The 27452-nt window shown below is 41.2% G+C and overlaps 2 protein-coding genes across 2 annotated transcripts in view; one reads left to right on the top strand and one right to left on the bottom strand.

Annotated features, from left to right (window-relative positions):
* Positions 1-6359, top strand: part of Fur2 (furin-like protease 2) — a 77789-nt gene extending 71430 nt beyond the window's left edge. The window contains exons 24-25 of the mRNA XM_075681360.1: positions 544-695; positions 3226-6359. Of these exons, the coding sequence (XP_075537475.1) occupies positions 544-646 (103 nt within the window). The 3' untranslated portion in view covers positions 647-695; positions 3226-6359. The remainder of the gene's footprint in view (positions 1-543; positions 696-3225) is intronic.
* Positions 6055-27452, bottom strand: part of LOC142572335 (uncharacterized) — a 46402-nt gene continuing 25004 nt past the window's right edge. Inside the window, exons 11-15 of the mRNA XM_075681359.1 lie at positions 27222-27320; positions 23045-23173; positions 22425-22677; positions 17682-17810; positions 6055-12914 (exon numbers count right to left, since the gene is read on the bottom strand). Of these exons, the coding sequence (XP_075537474.1) occupies positions 12826-12914; positions 17682-17810; positions 22425-22677; positions 23045-23173; positions 27222-27320 (699 nt within the window). The 3' untranslated portion in view covers positions 6055-12825. The remainder of the gene's footprint in view (positions 12915-17681; positions 17811-22424; positions 22678-23044; positions 23174-27221; positions 27321-27452) is intronic.

The following is a 27452-nucleotide window of genomic DNA, read 5'->3' on the forward strand; positions in this document are numbered from 1 at the left end:
ATACACATGTGCAAATGCAGGCAGACACACCATGCTATGCACTCACTTTCAGCTTAAGTGTGTGTTGCCTTTTGTATTTGGAAGATACTCTTCTAATTGGATAATTAATGGAGGCCTTGTTGCTCTGTGAGCAGCGAAATGAAATATAGGCATGGTTCCACATTTCATGGCCTTAAGGACATGTGCAGGAAAGCTTGACCATCTGCAGCAGACCCAATTTTGAGAATTTCTGAAGAAAAAGAAATCGTGATTCTAGCTACATGACACTGAGCCAGCACCTTTGTGCTTATGTTTTCAATCTGGCTGAGAGTGCTTTGTGCTTGAAATGAAAATTCAATTTGTTGACAAGAAGCTTTGGCTTGAAAGAAGTCTTGAAGGGTAGCCAGCTTGCACAATGCAAATTATTAATTCAGAAACGCTAACTTGTAATCACCCCTGTTGTTGCAGTTTCTGCGTGCTTTGAAGTTTGTTTTTCTAACGATTATAGATCAGTAACCAGTGTGTTTGTGTAATCTTGCAACATTTCTTGTCCTGCTGACCCAGAGCCCGCTTTGAGGTGGAGGCTGAGAAGGTGGCATTGACCCGCAGTGATGGTATGGAGGAAGATGATGAAGATGATGAAGAGATCTTCCACAAGACAACATAGCCCAAGGGCAGTCACTGAGACCAATTATGTAGGACCAACCCACTGAATGGTAAGTCTTGCACTGGGAGCTTTGTCTGTGCTGTAAGTAAAACAATACTAGAGTGTGTAGTTTCACTCAATTGCTAGCTGATGTAGACAAGACAAACACTAAACTAAAAGTGCTTGATCTGGACAGGTTGCATAAGTAACCAAGCTCCGATTGTAATTTTGATTGATGACTTCCGGGGATACCTTCACTGTTTTATGTAATGCTGTTTCCCATGCAAACCCTTACTGGAGTGATAGGCATTCTACTTACTGTCTTAGCCAGTCAGCATCCACTGAAAAGTGATAAGATGAAAACATTGCCCCTGGCCTGCTGATGTTCCTTGGGCTGCCTTTGCCTTGTATTTGATGTAGTTGCAGCTTTTTTTTTTTTTTTTTTGCTGTACTCAATAGTGAATATAATGACCAAGCCGTGAAAGAGTGGCCAATGTGGTTGTGTTAGTATGTATCCTAGAATAAATTGGAACGTGGTGCAAGAGAACAATCTTCTTTAAACATGTCATGGGTTTGTATAAAACTTGGATAGTTCAGTTACAACAATGTAACAAGCTTCTACACTATATTTTGTTGCTATCGGGTAATTTTTTAGAGAATGTAGGGCTTGTAGATTACAATGTTTTATGATTCTATTTGCTTAAGAAAACTGTTACTTTGAATTTGAAAGAAGGCTTATCACATTTAGGCCTTGAGCACATTCTTTGAAATGTATTTGTATAGACACTAATGGCACACGATTGTGTGATTTGGTTTAACAAAAAAAAAGTGAGAACAGAATTTGCAGTATGTAAATCTCAAACACCCCTCCCTCTCCCCTCCCAATGTTGCCCTATAAGGGGATAAGAGCAACAGGAAATCAATTGAGACTTGTGAAGTATGTTGTCAATACTAGTTTCATTTATTTGGTTTCATTACTATCAGGTTATTTGGTTAGCAGGTGTATTTGGTTTCAATACTATCAGGGAAAATGGAGCCCAAAGTTTACTTTGTTAGCAATTTATGCCCAATCCACCGTGCCAGTATATGTGAATGTGACAACATGTCTCCCTGTTTTGGGTCATTTTTGTGTTGAAAATGTTATGTGCCGTTTAATTCTTATTTATCAAACAAAGAGCTAGTCCTGCTGCTAGTGCGCTACCTCTTTATAAATTTTGGTTCATTCAACGGGCAATTTAATTCTTATTTATCAGCAGGAGCTAGTCTCATTACTAGTGCTTATATCTTTATACAACTCTGTCAGCGCTATTTGGCGGAGTGTGGCGACCTCTCTGTGTGACCCTCTGACTTTCATTCATTCATTCATTCATTCATTTTGTTAAAGTGACCAAGAACAGCTTTACGCCTTAATATTGAGCATGTTATGGTGGCAACTGCAGAGCATAACCTCCGACAATATGGAATTCTTGCTTGTAATATTCTGTTCATCAGGGACAACTTAAACTGCATAAAAATTGTGTGGTTCCTTAACTCACATTTTTCTCTGCAGATAGGTCAACTCTTGGCAAAGAACAAAAGTTGCACTGTTTATAGCAGGGCAATCTAACAGCGTAGATTAAGTCAGCGTTTTCTGTTTCTTTAAGGGACACTAAAAGAAAATATAAAGTTGAGTTAGGTTGATAGCTTATCTGTCTAAAAGTCTGTTATCGTTTTCTGGGCACCATTATACGACTTTGTTGCTTAGAAAACTTCCGCCGAACGTCCTGATGCCACTCCTCAATTTTAGTCACTGCCAAATTGAAGTCTTGATGTAATTTCCCCATTAGTACCTCTACTGCCATCTGTGAATCAGTCACTCCTCTCTCAACTCTCATCGACGGCATTCTTTGAACCTCCCGCTTGCCTTGCCACTCCCTCTCTTGCTGTGCATAGTGCGGACACTTTCTTCTGCTGCCTGGTCTTCGTTTGTACAATCTCATCACACCACGTGTCGCACAAGAGAGGTACCATACTCCATGACGGATGGCACCACTCCGATTTCTATTTTTTGTCATTTTCTTGTTTACGAAAGGTCTGTTCTTGCTACAAATGACAAATTCATTATTGCAGAAGATTAATGTTTCAATCTAGATATACCTAATATTTTCCTTTAGCGTAACATTTCTCACTTGTGACCCTTCAGTACATGGAAGAAGTAAACATAACTAGTAAATAGTTTCACATGACAATTTTTAAGCCTATTCATAAAAAATATATAAAGGAAAGGCTCATAGAAAATAGGCCCTCGTCGCGTGATAGGCAAGTGATAATTTCTAGCTGCGGGGAGTAGAGGGCTGCGGGGAGTAAATGTAGAGAGCGGGATGTTTTGGCTGATTTAGATTATGATGGCACTAATAGCTTCCATCCTCCATACAATTCCTTATAAGGTTCGGCAACCATATAGGACCAATTGCGCAAGAGATATCATGCCGATGTGCCCCAAATGTAAAAGGAGAGGCATTGCCGGAGCAGGTTTCCTTGCCTAGACTAGCTGGCTGCCTGACGTTTTACTCCCTCCCCCATCTTTTTCCTTCCTTTATGCTGTCTTGTTTCTTCAACAGGTTTCGGAAAAGAGTAGCTCATCAGATCGAGAGTGTCCGAGGTCGAGCCACCGCTTGTTGGTGCGAGAGTGCGTGACACCAGGCCGAGGGGATGGCAGAGCAGCAAGGCAAAACCTATACAGAATGTGCCACATGTGCGTCACAAAGGCATCAGTGAGCAGAAAAACATCACAAATGTGGGGAGTGAAGTTGCAACTCCCCCGCGGTAAAAGGCTTAACTAAGAGGGCTGGAACATGAAGCGCCTTGAAGCCCTTGCAGGCGGCTGTGGGATTGATGGCACAGCTGTTATTAATTTTGGGCTTCCCAAGGTAGTTTTTAAGAGCAACTTTTAGCAGCTTTTTGCATATACTCCAAGTATCTATTTTTGTTGGCATTACTGTAACGGAACTTTTTTTTTTTTTTACCTGGGTGCCGTTGTCTCAACTGTGCTGTAACATGTGTACGTTGAAGTTTTGTAGGGCATATTAGGCCTTTTTAAACATCCTTTTAGGTTTTGAATGCTCATAGAAATGTAAATGATGACATGTTCTGGTTATGGACGAGCTGACTCAGTGACCAAATTATTTTACATTTTAGTTATTTTGCATTTGCCCCATGTCTAGTTACAACCCCTCTTGAGCTCAATGTTATAAACTGAATTTGGGCATGCACAAATCGTAGTGAGGACAAGATGTCAGCATGGGGGAAAGTGTTAACGTCTTTCAGTTTAACAAGATGTGTGCTGAATTGTGTCTGGCTCCTGCTTAACCAATGCTGGCTAGGTTTGCTTAAATTTGAGTTGCACTTCTACCAAGAGGCCTCGTTTGCTGTTCTTAAGCAGGCACTGCAAGAATTTCAAAAGGCAGGAAGTCCTCTCATTTCAGGAGAACTCATAAACTTCCCAATGTTTGATTTTGTGAGCTGCTTTCAACTGGAAATCGCTTATGTTGAAATAATTTTGATGTGTTATAAAGTGCAATATTATATGTTGGCATTGTGTTCTAGGCTATCGTAGTATACAGCTTCCGATCTTCTTCCGTTTTGTGCTTTGAGAATAGCAGTGCAGGTGGTTGTGTTGTGTGTTCGCAACAAGTGACTTACGAAGTGCCAAAAAAAAGGGGGGGGGGAAGAAAATGAAGTTAAAAAGGACAGTTGTGAGGGAGCACTGATTTAATTGCCTTAATATCTTTCCAGCACAGTACCGAGGGTAGCAGTGCAGGCCACTGCCTCGCCTGTCTTTTGCTGTTTGTGGTAGTTGCTCCCGGCTACTGTTGGCTGCATCGTTGATTTCACGCACACCATACTCGCACAAGTCCTTGCTTCTGCCACCTGCAGGACGCATTCTATATCAAAGCGTGTGCAAGTTTTACACACAAGAAATTGTGATGGTTGCTGTTATGTCATGTCACGGCATTATCGGCCAGAAGTTGCTGCTCAGCTCGAGTAGCCAAGTAAGCTCATGTTTGCATGGCGCACTACTTTTACTATTTGGACACTGCTTGAGCACTGTTTGGTTCCTGCACCTTCTGCTTAAATTTTTTTTTTTCTGTGCCTGCGTGTGTTGTCGAGACTTTGTAATGCCTAACCATGTCACAACCAAGTGTATGAACTTTTTTATGTGTTCACCTGTTTCTTTTTATGAGCTTTTGTTGTCAAAAGGCTGTGCAGTTGCTGAGCACCTATTAACAACGCACATACCTTTCATGTTCTTATCTTTATTATTATTATTATTTTTTTTTTTGTAATAGTGGGAGGACTAATCGAAAAAGGCTGCTGCGCTACTGCATCATTGCACTTTCGTGCACACCTCCTATAGCTACTGGAGGTGTTATTTTTGTAAGACATTAAGTGATGCAAGGCTGCGGTTAGAACCATATGATGTTGCATTCCAGTATCACGGACTCTGTTTTAATGTGCAGGAGCTCTTTTTTATTGTAAAGTGTATGCGTGTGTGCCTGAAAGTGTGTTTCTTAACTCGGAGGCGCGTGTAAGTTTGCTGTTGCACTGCACGAATTTTTGTCTATCGCAAAAGGGACGGACAGGGACGGACTTGTTGGGTGGCTGTAGTGGGGTGTTGCTGCATTGCGACGTGCTCTGTGGCGCTGCTTGTAGCTAGGTTTTTTACAGTGGTTAGACCATTGGTTATTTTGAAAGTGTGAATGCTTTAGACACTGTTGGCACAAATCCATTGACAGTATGATTCAAGTTGCTATCTGAAAACGAGCAGCAGCCTCAAGCAGCAGGAGCAGAAGAAACGCCTACGAGTTTCAGCCAACCAGTATTCACTCCACCACTCTAATTCTTAAGTGTACTGAAAGCGCGAAATAAAGCGCATTTTGTATGCAGCTTCAGTAGTGTCACTAAAACAGTTGTAGCAGTTAATTTATCAAGTTCAGTCTGGCAGAAGGAAGTGGCATCATATTTTTGTGATGGCTTGGTGCTTAAGAAAAATGTAAAACATGAAAAAATATATATATATACAATCCCTGATAAAAGGCAAACAAAAGAGAATGACCTGTGAAACAAATTATCTGCTCTTGGCCTTCTGTCTTGCAAAGTTAGTTGACAAATTCAGCAGCTTATAATTTGCTTACTTTCTGGCGCAACTTCTACTCCTACTCGGTGGACTCATGCCATTGCATTTGTCACGATACATATTCGCTGTTGCCTGCGCGTATTTTCACAATGCTCCACAAATGTTTTCTAGGTCACAAAACTTACTGGCTCAGTCGCACTCAAATGTTCAATTCAGTATGCTTCTCCTCCCTCAGGAATGTAGCGGCTGCATCTTTCATGGGAGTTATAGTGTTGACTCTTTTATTCTTTTCTGTTTGGTGCAAACTTGAACAAAATAAGGGGAAAAGAAAAGGAAGAGGAAGAAGACTGGCTGTATTCAATGTTTGCACATTTGCTTTGCTGTACACTATTGTGAACTATGCAAAGATGGTGTACGAAATGTGGAATTGGCAATGTGTTCCAGCATGTCGGTCTTTTTAAACAATTCTGGTATCTAGTCAGATGTGTATTTGTCGATTCATTGCAAATTAATGCCATAAATAATTGCAACTGTGTGCTTTCAAACATTGTGTGGTGTGAGAGATTATACAATGAAGTGTACATCTGAAGAGATTGAAATATACAGCCAATTATTGGATGTATTGTGTTGCACCTTTCTTCATGCGAGCGTGAAAGAAAAGCTGTTAAAGTTCAGTCATAATGGCAAAAGAGGCTGTCTTACATGCCTTAGTAAGTCACCACAAAAGAAACAGTTTGTTAGCTTTCTGCTATCTTTAATTACAAACCACGTGAGAAACTTGTAAATGAAAATTTTTCCTATTATGTACACATAGGTTAACATTTATGTTGACCTGTAAACATTAGTTGTGTGCAGACTGCACGTGCAAGCATGGTACAGCAACAGCCAACAGAGAAACATCACTGACAAGGTTTCCAGGTCATAGCATAATCATCACACCAACTTGATGCAACAGGTTCAGAGATGTGCATGAACAGGCAAGAAGAAGAAAAAAAATGCAGCGACACATCATGGCTGACTTGAAAGATGAGTTTGCAGAAGGCTAGTTTTGCAGAGAGCCTTGCACACAAGTAAGCCTTACACAAGAATAACAGGTGCCAAACAACACAGCCAAGAAATGACACATGAAACACCCATTAACTGTAAATGCATTTGCACACAAAAATAGGTAATGGGGCGCACACTCAAAACGTCCACAAAATGCCAATTAGGAGCACTATACTTCATCGCTGTGACCATGACGTGTGAGAGCCAATGTGGAAGTGGCAGATAGTCATGTGACCATCTTGCAAATCTCAAAGCTCCTTATTCATACCACTAGTGAAACTCCCCATACATCTTGTTTCGAAATCCAGACACAGTAACTGGCAGAAAGGGAACCATGTGCCAACTGTCACATCACTTGCACACAACAAAAATAACAAAAACATGCTAATTTTCTTTTTTAGAACAGCATTAAAAAAAATGAAAAAGCTGCAAAATAACAGTATTTGGAATTGGCATTGTTTTTCAGCTAGATTTTTCATTTCAAGGACTTTTGTAGGCAATAGGCGACAATGTATTGAAGCAGTGTTGTACTTTTCATTAGCGGTGTGTCAGTCAATTAAGCCCCATGTACTGAGGCCGGAAGCCTGCCTGGATTTCAAAGTGTAGTTCCAGAAGTGGCATGATTAAAAGAGCTCCTCACAAGTCACGCCAGCTTAATGGAGATGGTGTCATCCACACCTATTAACCAAGTGTACAATGTGTAACAGGTAGCTCGCTCCTGTTCCCTACGGGGTCGTGTAGACTTGGGCAATGTTGCTTTGTTTATTCACATCCATCATGGAATAAATGCGTCAAGAAAACAGAAATGCAAAAATGGCGAAGGTGACATGCCTGTCCGCCCAATATCCATGATTGGAAATAAAAAATTGCAGCTAGTGCCAAATGAGAATCCTTTCAGGAGAGCTGAAGGAAAAAAAGAAAACATTTAATCAAGACCAGCAAAAAGCAACAGACCTTTTGTGCCTGAACTGAGGTGTTAAACAAAATAAACTTGCATGAATCACATTAAACATAGATGGCTTTATTTGATCTGTAGTAAGAAAAAACTCTCAACAAACTTGCCTTTGTTTGTCAGGCCAATTAGTCAGATGGAGTACAGATCGAATTGCCCAAGACTACACAGAAGGAAACATTCACGACGACAAAAATTGCTGTGGGTACACCTTGCTCGAGTCGCTCTCGCAAAACCGTCTTTCAAGGTTCTAGTGACTTCCAGCCATGTTTACTGTAATTCACCAGGTGTGATTGTCGTTGTTGAACACTTCATACAACTTGCTCCAAAGGAAGACAATGAGACTGTGGCACAAACTTTTAAATTCTCGGCAACAGCAGAAGGTAGACACGTACCCCTGTAAACATAGCCTTTTAATGTAAGAGAAGGCTATCACTATAGCAAAGAAAAAAAAAATGGCACTGGGTACTTGCAACACTTAGAAGATTTAAAGTAGGCTGTGGATTTCCATGCACCAAGAGGTGACAAAACATGGAGCAAGGGTGGCCCTATTACAGAAGTCTCGTTGTGAAAAGCTCGTGCAAGAGCATGTGGGTATCTTTCCGAGCAGACAGCCTACATCGTGAACAATATGTTTACAGATAGCTGCGTTCAGTACCGGTCTCTTATAAACGCTGCCACTGTCGATTGCCAAGTCTTCGAGATGCTTGGCTGCAGTAGGTCTAGGTCACAATCTATGTCTGCAATGTGCCAGCACGTCTAAGCAACCTGCTAATGATATATGCCTCCCCAATACTTGCTCTTGTCTTTAAGCACTTTCACGGGTTTTCAGTCGTGTACAAATATCTAGTCTAGAGGAACAGAACACTCGAACCTTCAACAGATACCTGTCAGTAACGGAACAATGCTCAGGCAAATATCTCGTCGAACAGCCTTCGTCTAGAAAGTGTGCTATCAACATTCTCTCTTCGTGCACCATGTAGAAACCATCGCCCAGTGCACTCTAGCTTGTACGATGCGAAGCCTGAACACATGTATGTGTAGATAGTGGACTGCATGCAAGGTGCATAAACATAGCTGCTAAGAGTGCACCTTCTGCCTGCTTGGCCTGGCCTGAATAGTTCCAGACCTGGAAATAGACAGAATGCAGCTACAAAACTTTAGTTTGTTAACCATCTGCAAGAACAGCTGCAGAACCTTGTAATGCTGGAGCTACTTATAAATGATAGTAAAGTCATCAATTTATATGCAGTCAGCCATCATTTTTAAATCCTACAATTTAGCCACATCAAGAAAATCTTTAAAAGCTCTCTCTCAATTACCATGCATGTCAATGGAGTCATGCTTAATTTACAATCCCACATAATGTTTTAAATGCAGCAAGTCATGCTATCTCATAAGCAAACATTTCACAAGAACCATTTCCAGAACCAACATCCCTTTATCCAGTTATCAACTATTTATTTAAGAAAAAAAGAGAGCAGAAAAACAACAACAAAAAAAATCTCCCATCAATTTATGTGATGGGTTACTTGGCGTTTGAAAATGTAAACTGCCAAATCCACATGCTTGCTTACTTTCTCTGCTAGAATGCGTAGACAGCTTAAAATTGCAATAAAATATTCAGCAACAACCTTTAAAAGAGGTTCTAAACATCAAATAACTCCATGATGTCAATAATTTTGCTCATAACTTTTGTTGCATACAGCAGATGTAATGTCCACAGTTCCACCAGCAGACTACTAGTTAGGAACCTTGTTTTTGACAACTTCACTAGTTTTAAATCCTACAATTTTCTAAATCTTTGAAGCACTGAATGATAAACACAGACTTAGTTGAAATCAGTGTGAAGAAGCTGCCACACCACCTCTCCTGGATAAAAAAAAATGCAATTTGAAGTTATTAACACGTCCATTTCCTAAAATTTACAATTATGGGCAAATTACGGCAATAAGAGACAAATTTGCATAATTTTGTTGTGTTGCAACAGAAATTAGCAACCTCAACAGAATGATCACTTTGAGACATAAAGGTAAAAAAGAAGCTGAAAAAGATGTTTGCAAAACTTTTGCAGAAAAACAAAGATCAACATAAGTTCTCAGCGAGTCTTGCATCACAGTAAAATGACTATCACTTATTATCGACCATTTGAGCATCTGGGGTTCATCCTGCCATTTGCAACTGAAATCTTTCTCTCACAAGTAAGACTGCCAACATTTTCATTACACCCATAATGAATAAACAACAAATAAGGGCATCATACACAGCACTGAGTACACAGCAATGAAGAAAAGGAGACATCACAAAGGACAGCATTGTGTTGTTGATATGTCCCGGCCACTGCATCCGCTAGTGCAGTTATGTTTCTTGACAAAAGGTGCTTGGTTATCACAGGCGCTATCACGCTCCACTCAAACATGGAACACAAAAGAAGGGCGTTTACACAAACAGATTACAGAACGAGCAAGCCACCTGAACTCCAGGTTAGTTGAGTTCATCCCATGACCAGTATGGCAATTGTACTCTTCTTCGTAATAATCTGGCACTGGAGCAAAAATTACAAGGTGCGATCCAAGCAGCAAGACTAAGCAGATGACGCTCCGATGTTAAGGGGTGTGTGCACCTGCATGAAAGCACTCCTGGGCCAGGATGATGTAACAATTCTATTCCAATTCTTTTACTTTTCGTGCTTTGTCAGTAGTTCGTGTGGCACTTGGCCTAGGTCATCATTTAATATCAACCAGTCACGAGCTATGGATGATAAGAAAGGAATAAATTGAGTGAAAGGAATTGTTACACTATACTGGCCTAGTAAGCACTTGCAGGTTCAGCAGTAAACTTCCTCTGCGATGCAAGGTTATTACAAAATGGAGCACACTAAGCAAAAGCTTCACTAGCACCCAGTTTTATAAAGCATTTCCTTTGCTAGAAAACGCCACAGTCACAGTGCTTTTTAATGGATCAGGATACCATCTAAATGAAATAAGGAAAAGTAGGTGTAAGGTTGAATATTTATAGATTTTCAATAAAGTGGGGTGATCAAGGTAAAATTCAGGACTTTTACCTTGATCTGATCAGTTTTGTTGATCTACATGCATATCACAATAAAAATTATGTCTTGTGTTAGACCATTTTTTTACTGTCAGGTTGCTGGCACCGTGGAAAAGGCGACACTCACAGAACAGCTAATTTTCTTCTCTTTCTTTGTTAGCTCTTCGGACTTGCAGCTGTCACCATTATGCTCTGGCACAAGGACAGTAACCATGCTCAGATGTCCTGCTGCAACAAGAAGCAGGTCAGCTAACATGGAATCTATCACTAAGATGAATGTGTACAAGATGTGGCCAAACTGGCATAAGCCAAATAACTGGTTTGAAAAATAACTATCATCCATAATCAATCTGTTAAGCTGCTTATATTTATAATAAGCCTCAAAATTTGGCAAAGGTAAAGTGCAAGTATATAAATGCCGGCATACAAGTGCCACTTAAATTTTGTGTGCGACCAATGAGCAAAACAAATTCCAACAGACAAAACATAGAGCTTAATGGCAAGTAGGCATCAATGCCCAATATTGGAACATCCTCCAACTTATTATTTTCGCAATACAGTAGAATAACACTACAAAAAAATAATGAAGCTACATACACATTAGCAAACTTAAGAAATTATTCATATTTGTGTTGTTTTAAATGCAAAAATAGTGAAACAAGTAATGAGTTTTCAAGAAAATCCCACTGATCCCGGCCTTGCACAAGTATTGAATGTCCTAGTCTGCTAATATTGAATGCATATTTGTGAAGTTGCAAGTGCAGAAAAATATAAATAGAAGTGATCCTTCTTTCTGCAAATCTAAGTGCTGCATGAAGTCAGAACTGTGGATGCAAGTGCCATACCAATTTTTATGCATTTCCCTTACCCACTTGAGCAGATGGTTGGAGACAAGCACATAAGGGAGCTTCAAGTGAGACATTGCATCATCCTATCACATTCAATCATTGGAAAACAATAATTACTTTATGCAATTAGTGTTTACTTCAGCTACCACTGTTCTTCATCCTGGCACTGATAAATACTTTCCAGCTTTCTCAATAAATGTCACACATTAATCTGTGTTCTGTTTTCACTTCAATATGCACTTTGTCTTGTTATGCCATACTAAACAAAACAGGCATTTCTGTCTGCAGAGTCCTTTCAGCAAGTGAAACCTTGAGAGTACTAGTTGAATGGCAAAGTGCTTCACATTTGTTCTGAGAGCAGCTAGGATGAGTAACTTATTCATGATGAATTTCTTTTGCTTCAGAAAGTTGGAGACAATACATTTTCCTGCTTGTGAACAAAGAATCCGCACCACAGTAATTAAAACAGTAATCTCAATGAAAGCGTCCATTTACTTTCTAAAACTTGCTTTTGCTGAATTCCAAAGCTCTGTGGATGCACTCCATGTGAGAAAGCCACAGTTAAGTGCTTGCAACTTTTATGCGTACACATCAAAACAGTCAACACGTACCACAGCAGAGGCAAGATGTATTGAGAAACACAGAAGTTGTTTTTTCAGCTGTTCCTCCCCACGAATCTGCTGTGCAGCACACAAGCTCTTCTACATCAACCTTTTCCAAACCTGGTGTACTCGATCTGCATTGGAAGCTTCTGCATTTGGCCGTGCCTTTAAGAACAACAGTTATATGTGTATATAGGTAGTCTTGCCTTGTTTCATCTCCATGGGTCCTCTCAAATTGTCTCGACAAGAAACAAACGTCGTGGCTGCTGCACCATTAGCCAAGTTGGCACGCAGAGGTTTGCTTGCTTGCTTCCCTTTTGATCCACCGTGAACAATGATGTGAGGCACATTATTTTTTATCGTGACAAAGGAAGCAGGAGGAACACAGGCGGTGTGTAGGCACTTGTTGGGGCTGGCGCCCGCCTGGCGATCACAGCAGGCAATGCGTGTGGCACAGCCGAGCGAGGGCTGAACCAACGCAGTCCGCACGCATTCTCCTCCAACTTCTTTCAGATCTATTTTAGTTATTCTTTTTTCCCCCACAGACCACATGTTGTCAGCGCTGGGTGTCACCAGCCTGGCAGTCACAGCAGGCAGCACATATGGCAGAGCCGGCTGGGGCTGAAGCGCCGGGCTCCGTATGCATTTTCTTCCGCCTTCTTCCGTATTTTTTCTGCACAGAATATGGTTGACTTGACTGAAACTCAGGAAAATGTGTGTGAAGGTGGTGGTTGCGAGTTGGGAGCAATGTGCCAACACATAAGTAATGATGGGTTATTACACTGCAGTAACTGCAACGTGCAGCAAATGCCTGTACTGCCTAGCTTACAATTTACCACTTTTTATGGTCATCATCGTACAATATATCAGTAGTATACACATGTTCTCGCTTTTGGTAATAGGAACCAGTAACTATACTGTATTTTGCACATATAACCAGGAACAAAAATGTAAGCAATATAACAGTAAAGTCAGGGTGCGGGTTACATGTGGTGGTGCCGGTTACATGATGAGGGGCCCTTACAGGGCCCCTCATCAATCCACATAGGAAATTTCGGTTATACACTAGAAGTTATTACGTGCCCTCTAGGGAGTGTTCTGCCGCAAGAATTTTTCGAATTGGTTCATTAATCGCCGACATAAATATTTTAGTGCCACGAACCCATGATTTCAAGAGGTGAGCGCCACTGCCAAGAGAGACACTCTCTCCAGTTGCCCCGTCTAGCCTCCTCGAGCGAAATTCCTTCTCTGCATTCTCCCAAACAAGAGATTGAGCATCGCATGACACATACGTCATGGGCCCTGCCTTCATCTTTTTTTTCCCCCTTGCTTTCTTGCTGCGCAATGCACTTTCGCTGATGGCGTCGCGCAAAAGCTGTTGCGTTTGTCTTGTTTCGCACAGCACACGATTTTGCGCGCTGTGCACGAGAGCACTTGACTAGCGGTATAAGTCAGTGCTACATGTATACTGAGGCAGACACAAGTGAATCACAGCGCATGATCGCACACTGGAAGACGGTAGAAAATGACATAGTTTTGCCGTCTGCACGCACAACTGCACGACGTGAGAAGAAACAGACAAAACAGAAGTGCACCTCTCTTAATTGCTGTGGTGCGAAGTAAAACATAAACATGCAGACATTCGGTTTGTGTGTTTTATCTCTCTAAACTTTAATTCGTCTATATTCATGGCCGACCTTCTGTGGCTATGAAGGGAATGCTACGGAAGCAAAGTGCACACAAGTGAGAGCGCTTCTGAAAAGAGTCCCGCGTTTTCTTCATCGTTAGTTTAAGCTGGGGAACAGAAGACATCTTATTAGGAACAGTTAAATAAGACAAAACAAACCACAGAATGTAAAAGCTTACTAATTTTTCGGCTTTTTCTTGCCACGTCTAGGCAAATGCGAAACCGTCACACGGGGAAGCTGCGCCGATTCAGCATCTGTTCCGAGCTGTCAAGCACTGCCGGACTACTTGGCGTGGTATCACATGTGCAGAAGCTTCGGCCCAGTAGCTTTCCCTTCATAGCCACAGAAAGTTGTCCGCAAGTATAGTGAAGCAACAGGTTGCACAAATAACAGGTGTTGCCTTGAATAATTTTCTAAATCACATGCCACTACGAGCGACATCATAGCACTGCCATGTACGTAGGCACACTTGTGCAATATGCGTCGACTCTCCAGCTGGGAGCAAAGCACCCGCAAGGGGAAGGGCAAACAATGTTTGGTTTGGAATTTTAGCTCTTTCTGTGGTGCGTAGCGATGTAATACTTAGCAGACACGATTGTTAACGCCCATTGTATGCATGGTGCTTGTCAGTTCAATATGGCCACACCTGGTGCGGGACCCTTTAAGGCCATGTTCTGCGACATTTAGTTTCGTTATCTCCTAGGGAAAAAACAGCACCACAAAGATGCAGACTAAAAGAAGTCTTTGTAGTGCTGTTTTTTCTTCAAGTAGTTACACCAACACACCCACGTCAAGCTCCTCCTAGGGAACCCCCCCTTGTCCCCTCCCTCACCCTAGCGTTTTGAAGCTTCCCTGTTCCATCCATGGCTGCCCATTTTCCTCCTCTTTATAGATCGCCAGTTTGCATTTAATAATTAGTGAATAGTTCACGCAGAGCCGGCAGACTAGAACTCAGATCACGATGAGCTGTGCTTAACAGCTGTCCTGGCACACAAGAAGCTGATGATGAAGCTTTCATGCAATGGAGCAAATCGCGATTTGAGCTTATGGATTACATATCACATGATCTTACATTCGTCATCTGTGCCCACAATGCTCCCACAGTCCGCGCAAAGTACTTCGCGATAGGGCTTCCTCGCGCTTGCTCTGTTGCCGTTGCCCATATGAAGGCTGCTTCGTCCGCACTGTCACCCTTTGTAGTGCGAATACTAGCTGATCATGTCTGTCGTATGGATGCAGCTTTATCAGCAGTGCCAAAGAGGGGAGGCAGAGGAGGGGGGAGGAGCCACTGGTCAAAGATACGCCATGGATGAGTCGTGCATCTGCGAACGGAGACTTTTTACAAGTATTTTATTGTTGTATGCAGTTATTTTCATGATCCAAACATGAGGTTTTTTTTTGCTTTCTGGGTTGTTGTAAATGGCGTGCGGGTTATACGTGGAAAATAGAGTAATTGTTTGACATGACGCTCACAACTGAGTATTGCAGTTGCAATACCAGTGACCTGCCCATTTATGACATGAGGGATCACTAAGTAGAGAGGCACTATGCAAAGAGCATGTAGTGCAGAAATGATATCTAGCAAGAAACAATGAATACATTACCATTAGATTACATTTCCACTATACCAAAAAAAAAAAAACCCTCTTACCCTGATAGTCATATCATAAGAAGCCAACAAACATTGACACCAATAACAACATAGGGGAAATTACTTGATCTTAATAAATAAAATAAAGAAACAATAAATTAATAGAAATAAAAGTGGATGAAAAACCCAACTTGCCGCAGGTGGGGAACGATCCCACAACCTTTGCAACCCTGATAGGAGGGTTAATAAGCCAGAAAATATTAAACATATCTGAGAATTACGATACTTTCTAATGCAAAATTTGAGCGAAGCTTGATACGTGTTTTCATTTCGCGCTATACAGTAGAACCTCGTTGATACGTTTTCACCAAGTCCATTTACCCAGCGCCAACGTTCGCAATCGAAAACACAAAACATGAACCAGCAGAGTTACGCTCAATTTTTATCGGTTCATATGTTCCCAGAAAACACAATTTTTTGGTCCAACGTTCAGTACGGTGCCAAACTGTGATCGTACATATGATACATTTTCCAGCAGCTAGATCCCATGTGAACAAGAAACTCCATGAGGCATGTGTGATCGAGAACAGTATATAGCTGCCGACCGCGTCAGCTTCATCGCAATACTCGCCCGGTCATCTCACGTGAAAACGCCGGTGCACACTCAATTTCTCATTTCGGTACCAGCAAATTTTTTCCGGGGTCGTTTCACGCGGCATTCACAGCTATCACTATACCAGTCCTATTATGATAAGCGTCCTGGCCTATCTACTTCAGAGCGCATGGTGCTGTCAGAAGTGTAGCGCATGTTTTAATAGTAGTTAACCGAAACGTGCAACCGTTCCCTGCTGCAGACTGCGATCGTATACATTTTCCAGCTGCTAGATCCCATGTGAACAAGAAAAGGCGTGAGGCACGCGTTATCAAGAACAGTATATAGCTACCATTCACATGAAAACGACGGCACACACAGTTTCTTATTCCGGTACCAGCAAATCTCTGCCCAGGTCGTCGCACGCCACATTTGCAGCTATCGCCGCCAAACCAATTGAGATGCACATCTTCAACTATCTGTCTTACAACGCGTGGGGCGTGGTGCCACTGTTAGCGCACTGCACGCTTTTAGTAGGTGATAATCCAAACGCACCGCCATTCCCTGCTGCAGGTGGCACGATGTGAGCATCACGTTTCGCGTCGGTGGCATCCAGCGTCGCCCACCAGCTCGATTTCGCGTCGATTCCCCATCGCCCTCTTAAAACACCACGCAATATGAAAACAACACAACGCGTCTCGTGCATTACGTCGATGTCAACAACAGTTGAGTCTGTCAAATATTTTAGTTACTTCGGATTGTACGCTTTCCCGGTTAGTGCATTTTTCTCAAGGTTTTTTCCTAAAACTAATGAACGAGGTTCTACTGTATTAAGACAAAGAATGTGAGACCGAAATCACCGCACTGACTGGCAGTAAGCAATTGCCATCAACGCCTTCGCAGAGAAATGGGCATTATGGAAACGCCGGCATGATGAGCGGCATCGGAGCCAACTGTGGGAGAAGACAATGACAAACTGGCGCAAGCAGTGACACGAGTGTGCTTGCACGTTTAGGCTGAGGGACGCCGATGGAGATGGGTGCCAATGTTGCCTTAAGCTTCCTGCACCAACTAGCCACTACAGTTTAGATTTTGATGACATCTGCTTAAGCCTAGTTAATCATTTGTTGGTAAAGATGGACTACATTCTATTCTAAAGAAGCCAAAGACTAAACTTAGCAAATTTCAAGAAGTTTTGCTGTGCCATAACTGCCCAAATGCACAATATACTTAAAAATCCTTCATGGGACACTGATGTGCCAGAGCTGGTGTCTCGCTGCAAATTTAAAAAATGAGTTTGACCTTCATTTTCTCTTTTAGTAATCAACGTATTGCCATTAAATTTAAGAAAATATAGTTTTGAAAGAATACTTTATCAGTCTAAACTGATTAAGTGTTTCTTTTCCATGTCCCTTTAAAGGTGCCTGTGAATACATGTCGAGCTCAGTCACTTGCCTGTCCACCTGTGCTAGTCTTAGAGACCTTAGAGACTCGACGCCTGCTGATTTGCAAACGAATTTGGTTTTGACGACCTCTGTAAAGTTTCACTGCTTCGCTAAGACTACTCACCAGCAACGTCCCTCTTGTCAATGGCAACCAAAGCCTCAAAGAGCTCCTTGAGAGGATTTGCGTTTGGTGGGAGGCCATGCAACCAGATGAGTAGCATTCGATAACCATGCTCTTTGTAGCTGGATTTACCTAAAACAACCACAAAGACACATAATAAATAAAGATTAATAAAAAAAGAAAATAAACTGCCATTGCAGAGAATGTCACTGATCAAAATAGTTCTTTTTCATCCCTTGAAACTTATTAAGGTTTAAGCAAGTCATAAAAACATGTATAATATACAGGGGAGTTATAGACAATTTACTGTGCCTTTCATGTCCTAGGCACTTGTATTTACAAAGGGAGCCAGTTTTTTCCAAGGGGGGGGCGAAGGGGGCTGTTATTGCTCTCATATAAGAACATGCTTTAGGTGTAAATGCAGATGATAAACATACAGATGAACCTACTTATAACAATATTCAAGTGCCAAGAAAATTCCATTGTTATAACCATTAATTGTTATATCATTTATAACAGACATAATAGCAGAAGAGGAAATAGAACACCTTTATTTTTAAGTTTTCTCTGAGCATACACGTTTTATGGAATATATATGCACTTTATTAATGATGACTTATGATTAGACACAGGACACAAGCAGAAGCGAACTTAGAACCTCACAAACCAACAAGCAACACAGCGTTTTCAGATCACAATGACTTTTTAGTGGCATTTCTGTTGCCAATATCAGAACTTCTCTGATTAAGCTTGCTTCGAGCAGGTACGGTACCCTTCTGGTGTCCTTTCACAATCATAAGTCTTTAAAGGCATGGGAAGACTGTCAGGTGATACATTCTCATGAACGAAATTTATTTTTCATGACACTCGAAACATTTGTAAAAGTCGTAGAATGAGCCCAAACTTGCAAACTTTATGAAAAATTCGGGAGAGTTAGCAGGTACGCTGCAAGAGTCACTAATATGCACCCAAGTGCAAATCTCATGGTTATTGGCTGTGCAAACAACATGAATGCGCTATGTACGAGATATTGTATCTGTTCACAAAATATACTTCTCTCTCACTTTCCAATGTTACTTCAAGTACTATTTTGCCAGCTGACGTTTACATAAAAGGCTAATAAGCAACTAAAACTGTGGTCCTCAAATTTTTGGCTGCCAAAACCCTTAGACTTACTACAGGTCATTTGAGACTGTCCTAATTTTTACATTGGAGAGTTTTAGCTTGTCCAGTGTTAGGGTAAATACAGACGGACAGGGCGTTGGGGCAGAGGTGTAAACATGAGCGGTCTGCATGGTGCAGCCACCTGGCGATGCAGAGCTCAGACAGACAGAAACAGCTAATATTGCAGTAACCAAGTGTATTTTACTTTGCTGTGAGTTTAAATTTTTGGCAGCAACACGATTACGCCAGTGCCGAAAATTTGCACCAGCAAAGTATAATACGCTCGGTTAACGCAATATTAGCTGTTTTTGTCTCCGAGCTCTGCGTTGCCAGGTGGCTGCACCATGCAGACTGCTCACGTTTACACCTCCGCCCCAATGCCCCAACGCCCCGTCCGCCTGCATTTACCAGAATACCGGACAAGCTAAACTTCTCTATTATTTAACATTTATGTAAGCTTGCACATACCCCTGTCACATACCCCTGTCACACGGCAAATCTATGTCATTTCCAACAAATGACATTTGTTGCCATTAATGTCATTATCACAGCGCGCTGTCACACAGCGAAAACTAATGTCATTTGAAAATGATGAGAATGACGATAGTAAAAAAAGACACGCCTCAAACCCACTTTTGTCCAATAATTATTTTCCAATATGCTAAATTCCACTAGAATATGTGATCGTTGCTTTCAAACCGTAGCATTCGATAACTAACTTGTCGACATTGCCAACAAAGTCGAGTCAAGCCAAGCCAAAGCTAAGGCAAGCAACAGTGCGAAGAGGACGATAGGCGCGTCCGCTACATCTGCTAAAGTGGTACGAGAAGGGCAGTTGCATGTCATCGCCATTCTGATGTGCATGCGGGCTCCTAATATCCTCATTCTTGGCGCGTACCACAGGAAAACATGCACATGCTTTTCCGCCAAGTCAATTGAAGCAGCCGCGGCTGATGCTCCGGTGCGAACCAACACGACTGCTGCAGCGAAAGCTGAAGACGGTTGTCTGGTCACTGGACTGAGAATAGTTTTCTGCATTTACGCACGTGATGGACTTCAATGTCGTTAAAGCAATAATTAGGTAATAAAATTTATAGAATAATAGTGATTTTTTGTTAAAACGAAAAAGAAGCATGTACCCTTTGTGAAACACTGGTACTCTCATGGTGTCGAGGATACACATTCGGTTCCAAACGAATGGGAATGAGTTTGGCGAACTCATTCGTTTGTGAATGTCATTTTTGACGAATGTCATTACGTTTACCGTGTGACAGCAAACAAATGGCATTATCAGCGAATTTCATTCGTTGTGAATGACATTAGATTTGCCGTGTGACAGGGGTATAACATACTGAGTCATTAAAAATTATTGTCATTATATTTCAATCTCTAAGGAACTCGTTTTAGGCGCTTTATGTGCCACTTATTCTGCTCCCAATGAAAGTGGTGATGGTACATGCCAGAAGTGAGTGTGATGATAAGTCGAAGTCAGAAATCTAGCTTGACATCAAATCTGTTGGTTGTTTACAATTTCACCAGAATCAATGGGCAAAACATGGCTTTATGAAACAAGTGTGGTATTCCCAGGCGATCATTTTCGGAGATGGTGTCACTTTCATCCACGACTTGGCATTGGACGCGTTGGCGTATGTGGCTTGAAAGCAATTCTGGCGCTCTGCCAAGCTCAATATCTTCACGTAGTGCTAGTAGCGCTGTTGGCCATATCGTCGATTTCCGTTAATTCAACCCTGACCGGACCGACAAAAGTGATCGAATTATCCGGCGGGTCGAACTAAATAAGATGCAGAAAAAAACATAAAACACCACTCATTCATTTGGCAGTATTTGCTCGATCCTAACACGCCCCTGAATAAAATGTGCACCCATTTTCTTTGTGTGCAAAGAGGAAAACTAACGTAGAAATGACATTAAATCTCGTGGACAAAATTGAAATCTAATACACACCCAACTTTTTGGGGCCTAAATGCACAATGTTGCACGATGGTGGCTGGTTTCTTAGTCAGCTTCACCGCAATATATTTCTGTTGTGCGGTAAAGCATACGAACGCCGTAAAGGCGGTTTTGGTTTTGTATTCGATTGCACCATGCAGGCAATTTTCAGCCCAAATTTATGGGGAAAAAAAGAAGAAAGGCGTTCATTGCAATCGGGTAAATACTGTAATCAGACATTAGAGATTTCTCGAATAGGGGCCCCTATCTTTGTGGCCCCAAAGATCTTTGCGCACATGGCCTTTGTATTGTGTGCTTGAAGCACTTCGACGAACGAAAATGGAAGAGTCAACAAAAAGTAATTTAAAGCACAGCAAGATAATCGCTTTTTAGATATGTGTTTTATCATTAATAACATGTCTGAGAGCTAGTGTAGGGCGTTTATAATAAATTAATGGTGTCATGTTAAACTCTAAATTCAACCTTGGCCGACTTGACAACGAGACAGGCCTCCCCATAGCAACAAGATGCATATGTGTTAGGCCTGGCGGCCTTCAAGTTTGACTATTGTTCAAATAAACTACAATTTCTCGCCTAACCCTTTCATTTACATTAAATGAGCAAAAGCGAAAGCGTACGGCATTGTTCATTGTTTTTGATGGTTGCAGGTTTACAAGGACTGGAGTAGAATGTGGTACAAGGTGAGAGTCATTGCTTTGATGGATGCCGCCATGTTCGTTGACGAAAAACTATTGTGTCAAGTTCGGGTCGGAGCACTATTTCTGTGAAATAGTGTTGCCAAAGCAAACGCTAAACTCTCTTTGCATCTCACGCATGCAGAGTGGCACCAATGTTCTCTATCGGGCTGCAAGACCTTTGGGTCCCCTAGTCAAAAACTGTCTATTGTGAGCTACGATTATTGCTTGAAAATCTACCTTGGGCAGGCCAGAAGTAGGTATTTTCAATGGGAGATGACATGTGTCCAACACATTCCCTGTCCCCTAAGCTCTGTCAAGATAGACACTGTCGCTAATAGAGTTGCTATTGAGGTCACCATAGGGGTCAGGCACATGCGTTCTGGTTGGTCGAGTTCAAACTATTACACGAAGAACAATTTTAGCATCGAAATAACGAAAGTTTGGGTCTATAGAAATGCATAGCCACCGGCCGGGTAATTTGGTCAGGATCAAATTAACCGCAAAATCAAACTGCAGTCGAATTAACTGAAGTTGGCTGTAGCACTAGGATGCATCTGATGCCAAGTCATGCGAAATCTTACGAAAGGGTTACCATCACCCAAAGTGATTGCGATGAGAATACTGCCCCAGGTCACTATAAATGCCTTGCCACACTAACACCTCACTCTTTTGATGCAGCTTCACTGTTATTAATGCATCTCTACAATTATCTTTGTGGACCCCTCCACTTTGGAAGTCCATATATAAGGCTCTCAATATGAGATCTGTGGATCTTCAGCAGAGCATGGTTCCATAAACACGGATCCACGAACCACTATGTAAGACACGCTGTACTAGGGCACAAATACACTAACTGAAATTTCGGCTGTGCTTAAAAGACACTTGGCCTCTGTAATACAATTAATGAGCAGTAGTACACAATGCAACTGATTACCCGTGTACTGGTGTTCAATGGCCTTGATATGTTCAGGAGTGAATCCCCAGTGTCGGGCCAAATGTTTCCAGTCGTTGGGCATCAGCATTTCCTTGGCCAGGGTCCAGGACAAGCGCTGCATTTGCTGCTGTCGCTGCTGCTGCAACTGTTCCCCATCCTCAGCATTCTCGGCACCAGAATGCTGCTGTTGGTCGCTTGCCACACTTTCCTCCTTGATGTCCACAAGACTGTTGCAAAACTGGCGGGTACCAGGCTGCATTCATTTAAAAAATAGGCAGTTTCAACCCAGTATTTACACTGTGCTCCATTCAGATGCATGTATCCTTGCACATTGTACATGTCCACTTAGAGGAAATACCATCGTCCATTTGCACAACACTCATGCCAGCAGCAGAAAGTGGAATGAAACCCTCACTATAATGCCAAAAAAAAAAAATTGAATACTTTCTCATTTCACAGTTGAAGTGACTCTGTGCTGCTCATATGTCTCCATAACAAATGCTTATTGAAAAGAAAAAAAAAAAGTGGCAAGCAGGCATGTATAGGCAATGACTCATGCAAAGACAGATTCCCCAAAGAACATATAGGAATTGATTTTGTTCTCTCCAGGCTGATCTCACCTGGAGTGTTGTAACTGACTGCTCTTTGACCTTGCTCCTGTGCTTGATCTCCCGTTCGGCCGTAATGAGCATATCCACTATTGCTGTATAGCTGCCACGTGCAGCTATGTAGAGCGCTGTGCGTCCACCCTGTCCACAAAAAAGAGAGATCTTGTTCCAATGCTCCATTCTAGAGTTTTAGGGAACTTTCTATGTGCACTAAAATTGTGTTCATATGGTATCAACATAAAAACAAAACCTTACCGCAACAACTAAACTTATTCAGTTTGAATACTTTCACCGCATTTTCCGACACATCTATCAAATCTTATTTGATAGATATGTCACAAGATCAGTAATAAAACACAATGAGAAAAGTGCAAAGGCTAGATTTGTGTTGCCATAGTACTGATGTTTGTCCCATAATAATTTCTTACATGTGCTCACAACCACAGGTCACATTTATGCACATAACACACACAGGCTCAAATTAAAATAAATTTTTTTACCCATTAGCTGGAATGCGCATCCGGATGCCTGCCCATACAACCACAAAATGGGAAGAAAGGCTGATATGCCATGGTTGCATAAACAGGAATTATATTTAGTTTTCATTATGCACTCAATGTGATAGTGAAAGTGACTGTTTTCAGTGGATAGCAATAAAGTTGCAATGCAGGCACTTGCAGGATACAAACTCCAGACTGAAATGACATATTGCTTGTACACATGAGACGTCGCTAATAACTTCAATAACTACTTCCACAGTGTCCCTACTTATGCTGATGAACATGAATGCACACATAATAATAACCTGACATTTTGTGTTGACTCTGACTTCGTGCCAGAACCTTGTATTTTTCAATGCTGCTAAACCTGAAAACTAAATCCTCTCTTGATTCCAACATAATCCCAAATATTTTTCTGTGTCGTTATCTAGAAATTCTCTGTTTCTTGGCATCAAATTTTGTACATTTTTTTTTTTCAACTGCTTAACTCCCATCTTTCTGGGAGTTTAGCATTCCTGTCTTTGAAACAGAGATTCTTTGGCACTTACTAATTGCAGACCCACATCACTTACCCCATCGTGTCATAACATGCTTGAGCACATCAATGCAAATTTTATAACTTGGTACTTAAACGAGAAAAGCATACTTTCCGCTCTGCAACAAGGTTTTAGGAAAGGGTTTTCCACAGTTGCACAATTAGTAACAGTTCATTTTTTTACAAGTATCCTGGATAAAAAAAGGAGAGCTTGATTTAATATTCTTAGATTTTAGTAATGTGTTCAACCTTGTTTAACATGCTAAGCTCATTCATAAACTTAAATATATAGGTATTTCCCTATTTCTAATCAATTGAATTTCAGCATGGTTAACTAACTGCATGTAGTTTGTCATTATTAACAGGTTTGTCTCTAACCCATTACTGGTTTATTCAGGCATCTGTCAAGGAAGTATTCTTGAGCCCTCATAACTTTTATTTTATATTAATGACACTGTTGGCATAGTTTTAAAGAACTGGTCCAAGTCAGGTTGTCTGCGGATGACTCCATTTTGTTCACTGAAGTCACTACTGCCAGTGATACTACTTCCAATGATCAGCACGTGACTCTGAAGGCTAACCTAAAGAGGATATTTGAATGGTGCAGCCAAATGGACATGAAGTTTAATGTTGATAAAACTTTTATGAAACTAACCAACAAAAGGAATTTTTCTTTTCAGTAGAACCTTCCATCTCATACACTCACTCAAGTTGATGAATATAAGCACCTAGGTGTGATGACTACAACCAGAAACCTAAGTTATCTCTAACATCTGTGGCTCAGAATTTTGTAAACTTTGTCTTTTAAGGTACAAATTAAAGTGCACTGCTGCCAAAGCTAAACTTTCAGCTTACTCGTCCATCATCAGATCTAAATTGAAATAGTGCATTATTTGGGACCTTTACACAAAACCTAACATTGACGCCCTCAAGATGCTACAGTGCAAAGCTGTTCGTTTTATTTTTCAAAATTCGATAGACAGACTCTACCACAGCCCTTATGAAAGAACAGCACATATATACACTCCAGACATGGCATAAAATTAACTGATTAAGCTTTCCATTTTTACTTAACCATTTCAGTGTCGGTTTTTCCTCACATAATATAAAATGAACATAAGTTTATTTTTGGTTATGCAGAAGAGAAAAAATGATGTAGATGATAGCAAATGTACTCTTATTATGGTTCTCGCATTCCTATTCTAGTTTTTTATTGCCTACATAGTTTTGTTCTAATATGCATGCTTCCACAATAGTGTTGTCATGTCAAAGAAGAATAAAGAAAGGAATCACTTCTATAAATGTACGACAGATGACAGAAACATGCAAGAGTGGTGGCCTTGTGCTATGGTGCGATAATTTTTTAACGGAGGATCACTACGGTAGCAGTTTGCAATGTACAGGAGCCACCCCTACCATCTGTGGAAGCGTGCTCCGTGTGGCACAATCACACCCACAGAGGGGCATGTTCCACAGTACACTAACAAAAACCCAGACTGAGCAAACCCAGAGAGATGAGAAAATATACTTTTTGAAATATACAGCAGATGGTGGAACTATCTAGGAGCTCATCAACTGTGTGTTACTGCACACATCTGACTTGAGAGAGTGGAGAATGTACAAGACAGAAACATACAGAAACACAGAAACATACCAGTATGTCAGTGACACTGAAAACGCAACCAGTTTTTTCTTGGTCCTGAAGCATACCTACGCCCTGTAACTACGAGATGAATGAGGAGTCATCATGACCACTTTTTAACTCCATACAACCCCAAATCTAACACAGTTATATACTCGATTTTCCTCAAACAATAAGAGACCGAAGCAAACTACCACCTGCCTTAAAAGGGAGCATTAATACTATTGATTTTATTAAGTTATAATACACCTGTATGGTTCCTTGTTGTCTGTTTAGTTACAATGATGGTGCATGCTAATGATGTTATTAGTGTTTTTATTGGTGATTGCTTGTGTTTATTGTATGTATCTATGTTTGCTTTCTGCCTAATATGTTTACTATTGAACCATTTATCTCTTCCCATATATCCTCGTTGCTTATGTTCATAACTCGGATTTGTTTTTTATGTCATCATTGAACTGCCCCTCTTGCTTGGGCCTATCAAGGCCTGCAGTATTCTGTAAATAAATAAATAAATACCATCAAGGCGTTACTAGAGTAATGCAATAACTTTGGCACTGATGCATATTCACTGTTGCAGACTACCACATGCTCGTGGTCAAGGTTCTATGAAGCATCAAAGTTGCACAATGCTAAACAAGCTACTGTTATGATAGCCTATTCAAACCATGAAGTTAAGAAAGCTATTCAAAAGATGAAGCTGCTGCTGCCACAGAAAAATTTTAATCTCATAGAGTTACACTTTAAGTGGCACTGATTTTCATGTCAGTGCCCCTGACTACTATACATGCAAGGCAGATTTTAAAACATGCCTAAGTATAGCATGGCATGCATACAGTAATAGGCATGTGACACAACTCAGCATCCATATCGGTTCGACTCAGAAGGCAGCTCTGACTCTTATAACCAGTTGTAACCAGCTCGAATCTCTTAAAACCACTTCAAGACCTTTCAGATGCAATTCTTGGTGTGGCTAGTCATGTGTCAGACCACATCCAGAATCCTACTCTCCTGCTCAACAGCACATGCACGAAGATAGGTACTTATCTTAGAACATAGAACATAGAACTTAGATCACAGAACAAACCAAATTCTAAAGGTATGTTCTGTAGGAATATGCACAACTTTTCATTGCCATACAGGGCACCAGGCCTGTCAAATGATTGGAAGTACCCTCAAGCTATCCACTACTTCAAATATATATTGTTCTGTTTCCTTAACTTAACCAGTGTTGCAGAGAGCACAGCAAACCTTAATGGTGATGACAGATTCACCTGTCCTTATTACTTGGCCAGTGGCACAGGTAACTCAATTTTCTGGTGACGACACACTGTTCTATTCTCAGATATTATATTGGCCAGTGTTGATATCCAGAACACGTCATATCTTTTCAAAAGTACCACACTGTTTTATCTTGTAGCATTTAGCCAGCGTTATGCAGGACGCACTGCACTTCTGCAGTGACAAACTCAGAGCTGGCCTCCCTTCACGAAGCAGAGCTCGTGTACGCACCTTTTCAGGGAGGAAGAGGTCTGCCCCATGGCCAACCAACACCTGTACCACTTCAGTGAAGCCAAGCTCCGCTGCTATGTGCAGTGGTGTTTGTAGACGCTACAAAGATGCATACATTTCTCATGAAAACTTTCAAACCCTTAGTTTTTTTCTCTACTGTAGACAGAAAAAAAGAAAGAAAAAAGAAGGCACACCACGCTGCTGAAGAACAAACCAAACAACTTTTGCATA

The sequence above is a fragment of the Dermacentor variabilis genome, chromosome 2 (assembly GCF_050947875.1).
Source record: "Dermacentor variabilis isolate Ectoservices chromosome 2, ASM5094787v1, whole genome shotgun sequence".
Lineage (NCBI taxonomy): Eukaryota > Metazoa > Arthropoda > Arachnida > Ixodida > Ixodidae > Dermacentor > Dermacentor variabilis.